A 14,777-nucleotide genomic window follows, 5' to 3' on the forward strand; every position below is an offset into this window, starting at 1 on the left:
GCACCCCTATTCTCGCTATTGATATTTCACAGTTGAAAGCTATTGATTGCAGCAACGTTGTAGATATGTGGTTGTGCTCCTTCGGCTGCGCCAGTGTTCAAGTCGGAATTGCCGAGCATATCGATTTCTCTACTTACAGTGAATTTAATGGGACTCTGATATGCACGTATTTTCGAACAGAACAAATTGAATCACTTGCAATATAGCATAAGCTTGCGAACCATTTGGAAACATGATATACGCTTTAGTTAATTCGTCAGTATCTCATCCCTTTCTTTATCTAAACAAGTGCGCCGTTCCCATGCGAGACCGCTTGCAAAGTATGCACAGTCGAAGCCACTAATTGAATATACGTTCAGTCCATTACCATTCCTTTCTCCATCTATTCCACCTACGACTGGTACAAGCAGCTGACAGGCGCAGTCATAGCGACAACGCGGGTAGCAACACCAGTGCAGTTGTAGTTGTAACCGGGGTGGTCCGAGATACCAGCCAACCAGATTTCGTAAGCATCACTCTCGTACCCAGGGCAAGCCAAGAAACCGGCGCCATCAAATTGCAGCTGAGAAGAAGCAGTGACAGCCCAACCGGCACGCTCAGCATTCTTAGGCGCCGGCTCGGCACCGGTAGTGAACCCGATCTTGCCCTGACCCATGCCGGAGCGGTCGACGTAGAAGTACTGCGGCGGGTTCTCAGTCGAGTATAGGTACAGCTCGCCGTCGACGATGCGGAACGTGGCCGAGTTGTAGTTGCCGGCGGCGTCGTCGCACGAGGCGTTCTGCTCGGGAAGGAGATTGAAGATGCCGTTGTTGGCCGCCTGCCAGGCAGCGTATTGCAGTTCGCTGCCGGAACGGATGGAGAGCACACCGAAAGCGGCCGGGGTGGTAGAGTTGCTACCCGTGGTGGTGTTTTGGGCAGTGACGGTGGCAGCGGCCGCCGCAGCAGCGAAAAGAGTCTTGAATTGCATTTTTGCGGTTGAGGGTCGGGGGACTTTATTAGATAATTGCGTATTGTATTGCGTTCTGTTCAAAAAGTGACTGTGTTTGTTGAAATGCAAAACAAATGTAAGCCTGAGCGAATGTGCTTGTTGGTGGTGATGGAAGAGGGAGTAGGTAACACTAAGTGAGGAACTGAAGTTCTTATACCAAACACTCGGATGCAAATTCAAATCCGTGACTAAAGAGAATTGCCATCACTAGGTGTGCCCAGCCTCTCTAGCCAGTTCAACATCGTCTTTCTCTCCTCAGATGAAGTCATTCGGAGCTGATCAGCACAGCCGCGCTCCACTATGCCATGTCCCGATGCCTAGGAAAGTTAGGGGTCCAAATTGCTGGGTCCACCGCCCATAGCACATTGGGCTAAAAAAGGCAGACCGCCACAGCGATCATCCGTGGAGCGTAAGGCAAAACTCGTATCGACATTGGCTAGTATCGTCTAGAACATCTTTTTCTCGGGTCCTCGGCCTTTCCAACGAAGCTTCGCCCGCCCAAAAGTTTGTTGAGCCAACGCAGACGGGAGGCAGCCCTGTCAATCCCAGCCATGTTAGGCCGCAGGTGCGCCAGGGATTGCATGACAGTGATTGTGTTTAGAGTTCTCGTTCCCGTCGATCAACATCACGACTTGATTACGAGGTTGGGGACCGAAACAAATCCCCACCGGTCTGGTAGCTGCACGGGCCAGACCAAGCCAGATATGTACACAACTTTTGGCATGCCGGCTGCCAGCCTCACAGGCACTGGGTACTGAAGCCTAACCGGGGGAGAGGGGAGTGGGGCTATGTTGGCCTATCACCTCGTAATGACTCGTCCGATCATTGATTCATGGGATCGTGATTATGCTATTCTGGGACGGCATTTCCGGTTTTCTGCAGCGGCTGGCTTCAATTGATTCTGAGATCTACAATTTATCGCAGGGCTTAATTGAGTGGGTGTTTCATGTAAACATTGACTAAGGGATTATTCCAACTTCGGAGTGTTTGTCTCCCTGCTTTTTGGTTTCCACGGATTGCAGAGATGTGTGCTTCATGTCAGCGAGTCACGAAAACTGCAGAAGTGGGTATCGGAGCAAAAGGGGCGCCGAGGAAGAGTGCGAGACAACCCAATATCTCCCGGAAACAGATACAGATGGATGCCTCGTGATGAATTGCTCTTTGTGGGTGTGCCATGGTGCTTTTATCGTGTCAACTGCAATAATGTCTGCCAGCTGTCTGGAGTTCCCCGATTTTCCACCATTGAGGAGCCAATTGTATACTAGGCTCGTATCAATCGACATCATGCAAAGCAGATATAGTAGACAACTAAGATGTCCTTATTGCATGTCCATAAAGGCTAAATACGATGCCGGAGGCCCACATGCGATGTTATTTTGGGGTGTTTCCACACTTCAGCCCTTCGAAGATCTGAGCCCCGGACTGAGTGTTGTGCGATCAGAGTGAAGAGTAACCGCTCGAACACTCCGGTCGTGTAGGATATCTAGCGTGAAAGTAAGCCATAACAGGCAGGCCAACACTTGTCGTCATTCATCCTCTACTAGACCGTAGATAGAAAGGTACCCTAAAGGCTAGTTAACTATATGTCCAAGGGACGTTATAAACCTGATGTGAAGCCTTGAATAAAGGGTTACCATACTCCAGTAGAGCCTCCTGGCGATATGCGATATCCTTTCTTCATATATATATATCTATGCGCATAGTAATCGAGGGGTTATACCTAGTAAGGAAAGTAAAGCAATCTGAACGCTAAACTGGAATTTCGTCCATGCATTTTACTAAGTGATGTTCTTATAATATAATAACGTCGTCCTGCAGTCCTTAACCATAATTACATATTAAAATGTTCCTCAAATTGATGGAATTGGCGGCCCGAGGTCATGGTCAGGTACACTAGGGCCCTTATGCGACTGGGATCCCCTACCTGTACTTCCCTTCTTTTCTTCAGCTTTCTATGCCGCCGGATTGCTAGTACCAGTGCGGGTAGCATCTCTCGTTCAGCAATGCTGGTATGCCTGGAGACTCGTCGAGGTCGCCGACGCGGTAATTATTCGACCGTTTGTCCAATTATTCCGTCAATCGCACGGTGGATTGTGTGTCCAATTGGGCAGTTGCAGGCGATAGGCTGTGTGCTTTGCCGACGCAACAACCCCGTTTGTCACCCCTACGGCTGTGCTGACAACAAGAATCAGAGGACTGAGTGTCTAATCGGCTGTGTGCCACGGCTGTGTGTCAACTTCTGGAGCGGAAGATCGACAGTGTGCCATCCTGATCGACTGTGTATTGACCAATCGGACTGAGTGTCCCCGACGAGGCTATATGCCAAGAATAATAAGACGAGCGACGGAAAGCCCGAGGGCGTAGGTGAAGGTGGTGAAGACAAGAAAGCTGTCAAGAAGAAAATTATTGCGACGTATCTGGACTAGGGCCAGTTCACCTTGGAGCAGACGAGAATACGTTGTCTGGCGCGGATAACTGGCAACAGTGGAAGATCGGTCTCTACTTGTCTCTCAGAGCGATCGGATACGAGGATTACGATGCGGAGCAAAAGGAGGAGCCGATAGCCGTCGTAGCCGTCGTAGCCGGCTTAGCCAAGGGCTTAGCGATGCTGGTTGCAACACAAAATGCCTACTACAGCGAAGGAACAGATTAGAAGATGGAGCTTTAGTACTTGACCTGGAGTGGTAAAGGCAAATCGACTGCGTTGGACCCTATCATCATGTGCAAGCGCCAGACGAAACAACGAAGTTAAGGGGCCCGCCGCTGGGGATTGTAAGGATAAATAGACCGACTATAATGTCACGGTGAGCACAATTGAAGAGTCAAAACACTCTAATGCACTGTATTGACTTAACGATTCTCGACAAGGAAAGAAAGAGAAACTAAAACAGGCTGGCTCACATCTGAGGATCTTCAATCCCGCCTTTAGATGGCCAGTGCTCCTACGGGTCCACAGCTAGTGGGTTTCGTGGCATCGTGACACCGGCCGTCACATTTAACAGCGATGGTTGGAGACGAGTCATATTGAAGAACAGGGACAGTCGGCTGGAGGGCGACGACAAGGTTGGGAATAGCTTCACTTGCAAAGAGGTCTGGTGGTTGACCTAGGCCAAGAGGGCGTGTGGAATTGATAGCCTGAGGTTATGATAAGGTACACATGAGATGCCTTTAGAGCCCTTGTGCGGCTTGGACCACCACCTGTACTTCACTTCTTCACCTTCGCATACAGCCGGAATGCTAGTACCAGTGCTATCCCATAAAACTATTATATCTATTTGAAACGACTTCTCTATAGCCCACACAAACTAATTTTATATGATTAATTGAATTATTTTTAGAAGGTCCCCGATTTTATTTTAACCTTATAAAATTCATGTAACGTGATTTGTAACAAGGATATGACACGTCTCACAGGGAATAGTCAGGTAGTGCAAAGAGCGGCTGATGCGCCAGGGTTATACGTGCGTATATTGCCAAAATGATTCTTGAGGAATCTAAGTTAGGTAGGAGCGCCTCGAGATGTTCTCTTTGACTAGGTGGCTCCGGGGTTTTACCGGATCGGGGGCGAAACCCTCCCGACTCAGCTTGTCAGCTGAGACCGGCCCTCCATGATGGCTCTTTCCTTACATTTAAACGCGAGAAAGAACTCGGGCTTCGTTATATAGTTAATACGGTACTTTATAAGCTCTTCGATCTAACGACTATAATCCGCTTTAGAATACTAAAACACCTAACGTTAGATAGTTAGAGTAGATACGAGGGGTACGGTTTCACAGTACTGGCAATTGCATAGCCACATAGTACTGTATATAGCAGATGGTCGGACCGAGTATCAATGATCCACTGGCATTTAGTACCCAGGGACAATTCTGTCAGCGGATCACGGTGTACGGGTGTCGGCCCTTGGTCATAGACGAGCGTTCGAATCGTAGTTGTGTCGAGCCATATGGTACGGAGAATCGCGGGCATGCCGAGGTATGACCTAGCAGGTGACCGTGCGCGACAGTGGTAACTGCCTCATAAAGCATGCTGACAAGTGCGGGGTACACGCATATGACGGGTGGTCTGCTATGTGTGTGTGTGCTGTACTTGGGGGTCTTAATGACTGATACCATGTCCCTGAACTGACACGTGGGATGTTCCCGTGAGCCCGGATGGCCCATACGGGTCCGCGATGGTTGTGTACCCCTAGTGAGAATCCAACGGGATAACCTCCAAAAAGGTCGGTGCTAAAACCTTCTATCGCGCCTCGGGATCGAGCGCCATAAACGGGGGATAGTTGTCACAATATTGCCAATTACATAGGTGCATAGTACTCTATATAGCAGGTAGTCGGACCAAATGTCACTGGTCCACTGACATTCTAGATCTTTTGGCCTATTGGCTGTAACGAAACCTCTAATAGTCTAGCTGCGTAAACCACTAAAGAGTCTGTAAGGGTTTGTGCTAGTAAGTAAGTACTGATATGTTGGATCATTTCATATCCAAATGATCCACCCTTGTAAGTCACGTGACTTGTGATCCTTGTACTAGCTGGCTCCTCCTGCAGGTAGCCACTCCTGTGTGACTTTCCCCTCCTTTGTCCTGTATCCACTGGGCCTGCCATCGGGCCTGTTGCATTGGTCGGATGTGCCTCTGATACTCGTGGCGGGATAATTCTCAGAACAAGACGTCTGGCTCTGGAAGTCGAATTGAAGCTCTCACTGGCGCTAGGTTGCTCTGATCAGAGCAAGATACAATCCTCTGTCATTATCAAGACTAGGATGAGGGCAGAATAATAGGATTTCGAAAGTAGTGTCTAAATGCATATAGAAAAGAACCGCATGATTGAAGATCTGGCGAACTAGAATGGAGTGCAAAAGTCAAGTTGATTGAATAAGATGATGAAAAAGGTGACGAGTTGTTGAAAGTCGCCTGTTATCTCCGTGTCCCTTTTTGAAGTAAGGAAGACAGGGGAGCCCTCCCTAGCCCTCGTAACCTATTTCCCTGATGTCCGGCCTTACCCCGTTACAATATTAAGCTACATACGCCTACACCTCCTAGGAGCTCGTCTGGCGCCCCCTTAATCTGGGAATCAAAGACTCCAAATAACCTAACCGAGGCGCAATCCCAGTCTGAATACGTTAAAAACAGAATCGTACAGTATCAGAATAGCTCCCCGACGACAATACTTACGGCTATTGACCAATTTTCACGTGGTGCGACGGCTGTTATGCATCGGTTAGTTTTACTTAAGGATGAGGTTACTACACTTCGGAAGGCTAATCAAGAGCTAAGCCGTCGTCGAAGGACTAAAAATCGACAGCTACAAGATGGAGGATCTCTTAGTTTACGAGACGCTCAGGACTTACAGTCTCAACGGGATATTGAACAGCAGCTACAGGATGATATACGTGTAAGACCGGCCGAACCACGCCGACGGCGCTGTAGGATCTGCGGAGAGCCCGGACATAATGCTCGTACTTGTGAGAATGATAAAGATACGTACGAGGAAGAGTATTTCGATTAGTTTGAATTATTATTTTTTAGTTTAGTTAAGTTATTGAAGTTATTCATACGGTGCCAAGAAAAAGTGGCCAACTTGCTTGTGGGGTACGTTAACGGGAGTTCGCTAGCTATTAGGTTACTATACTCTTATAATGACGTTATACTATGATCTCTTGTTCATAGCTACCTACGTGTATCATATAACATAATATCGGTCAACTTGAAATAATATATCGGAGGATTCACCCTATAGACTTGTCGTAATACAAACATTACTATCCCCCACTTACATAGTGTATAAGCCGCTTTCACCCAGGCTAATGTCTGGGTCGGCGAGGAGCATAGTCGGTTCGGATCCGGCGACGGTTATAGAGACCAAGCATGCCCATACGCAAGTGATGGCAAAATAATTTAGTAGAGTTGGGCATTCTACTAAAAGAACCCGCAGCCTAACACCGATATTAAACTTGACCTTTGGATTAATTAAGAAAGCTTATAGTGCGGGAAACACAATGGTTACGGAGAATACAAATTCGCAGTAAAGGGCCACACTTGTATGTAGGCCTGGGTAATTTGCCCTTTAAGTTTACCTCGGGTCTTTTAGATCTACTGTCTGTATAAGCCCTAGGCTTGCATAGGACAGTATAATAAATGAGATTGAAAAATACTATGATTCGATAATCTCCTGAGCAAATCGATGTGCACGACTCCGACTAGCATACCTATTCTATTATAAATCATTGCTCACTGATACGTGACGCCAAGGAGAGTCATCCTCGTAGCTATAAATAAGATAAGATAGGCAACTCAAGAGAGCCTTCGGCCAGCCAGATAGATAGCTAGTTAATCACGCTTGCCAATACACAAACTTACACCCCATATGCACTCGCATCACTCACCGTCTCATACCCATGGTTATCCCACTGCTGAACCATCAACTCCGTCTCCGACCGGATGACATTGCGGTAGGTGCAGTGTACCTCCATATTGCCATACGTGTAACAGAAGCGCGACTGCCGGGCGTCGGGGAGGGTTCCCCCACGTGCCGCTGACTAGTCGGCTGGGTAGCGTGGCACCCATTGTTGCTCGTTTGGTTTGGTTTAGTCGGGAGGGAGCGGAGGAACAATCTGTTAGTTGGGTGCCAAGGTACAAAAGGATATGATCCATTGTTCGGCGTGTTGTACTTGGAAATAATGCTGAACTTGCGTGGTGCCGGCCAAGTAATAGTGAATGTTGATGCGGAATACAGCGGACATTGTAGGGCTATACATAGAGCCCACAGACAATCGAGGTCATCGAGCATTGTCCAGAATGGCAAGGAACTGTGTCGAGGCATGAGTCGCATCTCGGCCTTACCATCTAGACCATCTCGTACTTATTCAATCCAAGCCCCCCCCTTGGGACCCCGCCCCCTTACTCCTATTCCATCGACAAATGACTACGATTGCCCAATATTCCACACCAACCGCCAATCACGAGCACATACGCCATAACTCGAGTTCGTTTATTTGCTACCCAAAAGCCAGATCATGCATCGAGGAACAAAATCAGAAAATCACCAACCACCATATCGATTAATTCATTTCCATCCATCCATCCATCCCCAGTCGCCATTGCGATGCACAATTCAAACCCCCGGCTAGAAACAAAAGAGAAAAATGCACAGCACAGACGCGCGCGATGGTACAGTTATGGTCACAAAGATATACAATTGCTTGACGGACCTTTCTCTCACCCGGTCCTGATCGACCACTTTTCTTCCCCTCTTCAGCGTCAATGTGACGTGGGTATCAAGCAGCAATAGCAGCAGCGTCCGGCCCCGGCCCCGGCTCCGGCCCCGGGCTCTTCAAAATCTTGAACACCTTATACAGGAAGCCTTTCACGACCCGCTAGGTAGGTCGAGGTACCTATTCCCCACCCCGTCGTTTCACCCGCACCAATTCTTTGGCCAACTCTTCTCGTTGCTTTTCTTCCTCTCGTATCCTCTGCCGCGCGGCCGCCCTGTCCATGTTCCTCTCTTCTCGTTCCTGTTTCAGTTTGGACTCGAGCTCGCGGAGACGGAACATCCACCTGTTGTCGCTCTCATCTTTCTGACCTTTAATCGAAAGCGTGTGCGAGGTGCTTGGCGGCCGCTCGTCGTGGTTGTCGTGAAACCCTATCCCGTTGCCGGAAGCCGATGCGCTTCTGGTCATCGTGCTGGTGCGGGATTTGCTGGTGGCGGTAGCTTCTAGGTGCGTAGTCTTGCTCCTCGGAATGCCGGACTTGCGTATCGGACCGGTGGGGATGTTCGGGCTAGGACTGCCACCTATGTCTTCATTCTCACCGTTACCAGCCAACTCCCTCTCGCCCGGCTGGTCGAAGTATCCACCGACTGCTCGGGTCTTTGCATCGTTCGCCCTCATAAGGGTAGCATTTTCCATCTTCAGCGAGCGACACCTAGCCTCGAGCTGCGAGATTTTACTTGCTGTGTTGAAATCCAGACTCCCCGATGAAATGCCGTTGCGGATGATGGACTCGAGACGATCAAGCTTCCTCGATCGTGCGTCAAAGTTGTTCTCGAGGATTTGGTATTCCTTCCACAGATCCTTCTCAACTTGCTTAATCCGATCTTTGGACCCGGTGATGATTTGCTCCAGAGTCTTGATTGCAGCGAGGAGGTTCTTGCTGAAGCCCGGAAGCATGGTGCTGACGACCTCAAGCGAAGGTAGGGCGCGGCCGTCAATGAGGGAATTGCCATGAGCCCAGTCGCTTCCACAGAGAGTGGACAGGCGTGTCCAAAGTACCAGGAGCAGGTTGTTCCGTTCAGTGAGCTGCTCCCTAGCGTTGGCCTCCAACTGCATGAGCTTCTTCTTGTCATTAGCGCGAAGTGTCTCCAGCTCCAAGATCCGTCCATCCTGACTAGAGACCGTGCGGGTGACATGCTGATGCGTACGCTGGAATGTCTCAAAGGCGTTCTTGGTGTTGCGGTGACCTTGTCGTTCCTTGTCGAGCATCTCGGCCAGTTTTCGAGATTCGAGGCCATGAGACTCGAGAAGTGCGTCCCGTTGTTTGATGATGCGGTCCTTTTCAAGAAGCGAGGCTTTGGTGCCGTCGAGCTCGCGCATCGTATTCTCAAGCTCGCGCTGAAGTTTGGCAATGCCTTTGAGCAATGATGATCTTGTGCCATTGAGATCGCCCAATGCTTCGCGAAGGTTGTTTTCGAGCTCAAGCAGACGCTCTTTCCATTCGGTGGCCTCGACCTCGCGTGCGCCAAGGTTCTTCCTAAGACGGCGCGCCTCGTCCTTAGCCGTAGTCATCTCGCGGTTCAGCTCGTTGACGTATTGTTGGACTTCCTCATGCTCCCGCGTGGCTATTATCTCTCGCTGGCGGCGCTCATCCGCAATACGTTTCTCGAGTTCCTTGACGTTTTCGCGTTCGTCGCGAAGGCTTTGCTCGCAGTTAGCGAGCGCTGCTTCTAAATCGCCGATGCGAATCTTGTCGCCCTCTTGCTCCTCGCGCAAAAATGCAATCTCTCCTTGGTTCGACTCCAGCTGCACAGTTAGGCGGTTGACCTTCTCATTGGCTTCAAGGAGTTTGGCCTCAATTTCTTCCCCCTCTTTGTTCGCATCGGCTAACTCTTGCTGAAGCTGCTCGATCTTGCGGTTCTTTTTCTCTTGCTCATCCTCGAGACGTACCAAAGATTCACTCATCTTTCGCATTTCCTCCTGCAGGGCATCGAAGTTTTCGGATCTGTCTTGTACCTCAGCCTGAAGGCGTTGGATTTCTTCGTTGCGCTGGTCGGATTCCTCCTCTAATGCGTCGATTTCTTCCTGGGCTTCCCTCCTGAGCACCTCGAATTCATTCTCGAGTTGGGATTGGTCCTGCAGAGCTTCGTCGCGTTCGGCTTGCAGGGCCATGAGGTCGTTCACGGTGTTGTCCAGATCTTCCTGAAGAGCAAGCGCGGCATGTTCTACCTGGCGTTTGGCGTCCACCGCAGTCTCGAAATCCTCCATGCATGTCTCGAGTTCGCGTTGAAGTTCTTGGTTCTGCAGCTTCAACTCGTTGATCTTGTCGCGCTGTTCAGCCAATTTCTCCTCAAGCTCTTCACGATCTGGGTCCTCGATGGCCATAGTCAACTTGGTCCTGCCACTAGCACGAGACTGAGACCGTTCATGGGCACCCGCCCGGGATGCCGACCGGTCTAGCAAGCTGTCAACAGTGGATGATGCCGTGCCACCCCGGCGCTGCGCCAGCTTGAGATCTTCAATCTCTTGGTACAGCCGCTCCTTCTCCCGGTTCCTCGAGGTGAGCATCGAGGTTTGTGCGCCAACTTCCCGGCGAAGCTCGGCGTTTTCGTGACGCAGCTGCTCGCTTTCCCGGCGGAGTTCATCCACCATCGTGCTTGCCTGGCTGAATGTACCCTGGTCAAGCTCCCCAGAAAGCCCTGACACGGGCCGTGACCTTGAAGGCGACGCAGGGCGCCCTTTTCTGGTGATGTTGTAGATATTGGTAGTATGATGCAGGCCACCGGGCCCTCCTCCACCTCCTCCAACTGCACCACCAGCGGCGGCAACATTCACCTCCTGCTTGAGGCGAAAAATTTCGTCACGCAGCTTTCGGTTGTCGTCATCTGCCTGTTCCCGGCGGGCCGTCTCTTGCTCTAGTAGGTCTTTGAAAACATCTGCCTCCTCTTGCCGGCCTAGGCTATCACCGAGTCTTTCACTAGCGCGGTCGCCTATGTTCCTGACCACTTCGGCCAATTTCCGCTTCTCGGCCTCTTTGGCCATGTTCTCGCTCTTCAGCTCCTCGATTTCCGTCACGTACTCCTCGACCCGTTCCCGGAGATACAGGAGCTCCTCCTCACGCTCGTGGGCATCCTGGTCGAAGCCCCTCTCGGTCTGACCGTCGGATGAATACCCGCTTCTTGCCGTGCTGGGTCGATCCTCTTCGTCGCGGTCACGCAGCCGCTTCTCGAGTTCCTTGACCCGCCGCCGTAAAATCTTGTTGTCGCGCTGGATGACTGCTAGCGAGGTCTTCAGCTCAACGTTCTCTGAGATCATTTCCTTAACACCTTCTTCAGAGAGTTTGTTCAGACGCTCAGACAGGAACATGATCTTGAGCTTGAGATCAAAGTTTTCTTTCGAAAGACGGTCTATCGTGCTGGATTGTTCTTTGAGAGTGAGGTTTCTGCCGTTCTTAGAGACAGTGCCGGGGGCGGGCGTGTAGTCTGAGACATTGCGGTAGCTTTGCTGCATGGGCGTGGAGAGACCGCGTTGGGTCTTGTATTCTCGGGCAAGGGACTCGGGGACTTCGACGTCGCGCACATGTCTCGCAATGACGGTATCTGTCGCATCTATCGTGAGGCCCTTCTTATTCGCCTTCGGGGTTGCGAGCATTTCATCGTGCCCATTCGTTGCTGCTGCTGCTGTTGTTGTTGTCTCAATTTCTTCCAGAGGCTCTAGGGGATCCAGCCCTCGCCCAGAATCGTGGAACTCGTCGATGCCAGACGCCATGCTACCCATGCTTATTGACCGCCCCAGGATGTTGCTCATACTTCGTTGCATGCCAAAGGCAGGAACTGCGCCGCCCGATTGTATCGCGTAGTCAGTGCTTGCGCCCGCCGTTATATCACTCTCGCCGTCTTCATGGTCGAGAAAATTCGACGAGGTGGAGGACCGTTGGCTGGCGATCCTACTGTGCAGATACTTAGGTCGGTTGGCCAAGCGGAGCGCCTGGCCTGGTGTGTTTCCTGCGTCGACTGAGAGCTTTCCCTGTTCCGAATCGGAGCCGTCCTCGGGGTGTGTAGGCAGGTCAGTCGAGAACGACTCGGCGTTATTCGATTCCCTTAGCCTCGAGCTGTCTTGAGATATGGATGCGTCGGTCTTATCGCCATTCTCGCTAGTATTTATTGGGTTGCTGGCCATGGATATGGCCCTCGAAACCGATCGTGCCGCGGCGGCGGCGGTAGGAGAGGATTGGAAGTCTTCAAGCTCGGATGTCGTGTTGCTAGCCTCGGCGTCGCGTTGTACCGTGGAAGCATCTGGGTTGGGTGTGGATAGAGGATTTGGAGATCGGGAGTGGGAGCGGTCCAATGGTGTCGGTTGGGCATTGCTGGGAAAAGCCGTGGGTCGTGGTTGCGAAAGAGGAGTGGTGCTGGTGGGAGGACGTTCGTGGTTGTGGTTGGGCGTCGACGGCTCTGCATGACTTATTTGTTGTGGTCCTGCTACTGTATCGTCGCCTTGGTGCTGTTCTGACTGCGAATCAGAGTAGCCACCTGCAGTCGACGATGGATCCAATGCAGGTGACGTGGGGTGATGATCGTGACCCCTTGAGCTTCCGCCTTCGAACAGATAGGTGTCGTCGATTCCGGCCTGAGGACCCGTCACCGGGATGGGAGAAATGGGCGGTACAAAACTAGACTCAATCTCTGAAAGATGGGCCCGAACATGTTGTTCCTCGGTCATCGAATCGACATGGCCGTCATCATCCATACTTGGATGCTCCGCAAAGCTGTTCTCGATGGTGTGAAATGGACGCAATGGCGGCACGTTTTCTTTCCTGAGAGGATGTGGTGTTTGCTCGTCTGCTCCTTTCACGTCATGGTCAAATTCGTCCTTCAAGGGCGACAGGCTTTCGTCGTCAAAGCTGCCAGGGATGCGGCGGGTAACTCGTTGGGCTGTCGCTGGACGCGCATTTTCGTCCACTTCTTCCATTGCTACACTGAATGCGGTACATTCGGTGCGGGTCGTGGGTGTGTGTGTGTGTGAGTGCAGCGTTGGCGCGTCACCCCTGTGCGGTGCGGTTTTGTATCGCAAGACACAACGGATTTCGACGATGTTGGTGGATGTGGTGATAATTAAGGTAGCACTACGTGTTAGATGCTAGGAGACTTTAGTTTAGCATTTAAGAGGAGGATGCGGCAACGATGTGATTTCTCAAGATGTGCGATGCGACTGTTAATTGCCAATGGCGACTGCCTCATCATAGTGTCTCCGGCTTGGTGATTGGTTGTGGGCCAGAGAGGACACCAAAACTTGACTGACAGACAACCTTTTTCATTGTGCAACAAGGTCCAACCTTGGTGTCCAAAATACACTACTGAACGGCCGTCGCCAAATACAGAGAGTTCACAGGCCACAGCCACGAATAACGCGCTCGGTCCCCTTCTATGGTTGGCCCTCGCTTTGGGCTGTTCTGGCTGTTCTGGGCGAGACAGCAGCGAAAGTGACCCTGGCTTCGACCTGCCGACGTATCTGGGACACCACCTGAAGATCCGCCCTAGGAGATGTCTAGCACGTCAAACCTCCCTTGCTCCCAATAGACTTTCTGGCCACATGGGTTGACATGGGCTATCTCCAAATGAGCAAGACGCAACACTTTTGGCCAATTGCGGTGGCTAGCGAAAAGGAAACCGTGCTCTTCGCTGTTTCGCAATGGTTCTCGATTTTTGGGAGTTTTTTGCCGGATTCAAGATGTGACACAAAGGGGATCGCAGTCAAGATTGCTATAGAGTGCAGAGGCTTAGGTAGGAGAAGAAAGCGCTTCTAGCGCACTCCAGGTCTGAGTGCCTTGCTTCCTCGGAATACCGCCTCACTCCTTGTCTGCAGGGCCGGTGTTAGATTCGATCGAGTCAAGCAACAGATCAACTTCAAAGGTTGGAAGTTTCCCGAATGCAACCCGTTGCGCTATTACCAGCTCTTTAAAGTTACAATCACTTTGTAATCGGAGAATATTCCAATTCTCAGCACACGAGTGCACGGCAATGATCTACGGTTTGGTCCATGCAACACACTGAACCCGGTTATTCTCAACCTTGGAACCATGTGACGTCGCGTCCTCCTTCATGGTGATCGGGAACCGGGAGAACAAAAAGGCAATGGTAACTTCACCCACATGGGGTTTCCGACTTTAATGCACACCGGCTCAAACGGTTCTCTCACCAGGAACGACGAGAGGACTCGGTAACTCGCCTAGTCATCGCAAACCAGTACGCATGAGGCCTGACGATCTTGGTGTCAATCTAACGAAGTTGGAGTTGGGCGAGGTGTCCTGGCACCCTGCATCTTTAGCTCTGTTCAAAGAACACGCCTTGCGTCTTTTCTCCGCTTATCACTCCATCAACATCTTTCTGTTTACGAAATACACATGCATATGCCTCCACCATTTGGAAAGGGCGGGTCGGGCTTGGACAATATTTGACTCACATTGCTGACAAGATCTTACCTTAAACTCCATGAGGTTTGCTCAAGCCTTATGACCTTGGTGGCACTAATGTCTCGGGTGTCAAGCGGCTATCTTAAGCGCGTTATGATTGAAGAATAGG

At 50.8% G+C, this 14,777-nt stretch overlaps 1 protein-coding gene across 1 annotated transcript; it reads right to left on the reverse strand.

The window, feature by feature from the left end:
* Window positions 1-1,125, reverse strand: BCR38DRAFT_422498 (cell wall protein PhiA). Its single transcript, XM_040859531.1, has one exon. It carries the CDS (start codon window positions 965-967, stop codon window positions 392-394), a length of 576 nt encoding a protein of 191 aa, XP_040718519.1. The 5' UTR covers window positions 968-1,125; the 3' UTR covers window positions 1-391.
* Between the last annotated feature and the right edge of the window lie 13,652 nt (window positions 1,126-14,777).

This window comes from Pseudomassariella vexata (genome assembly GCF_002105095.1).
Source record: "Pseudomassariella vexata strain CBS 129021 chromosome Unknown BCR38scaffold_3, whole genome shotgun sequence".
In the NCBI taxonomy this organism is placed as follows: Eukaryota; Fungi; Ascomycota; class Sordariomycetes; order Amphisphaeriales; family Pseudomassariaceae; genus Pseudomassariella; species Pseudomassariella vexata.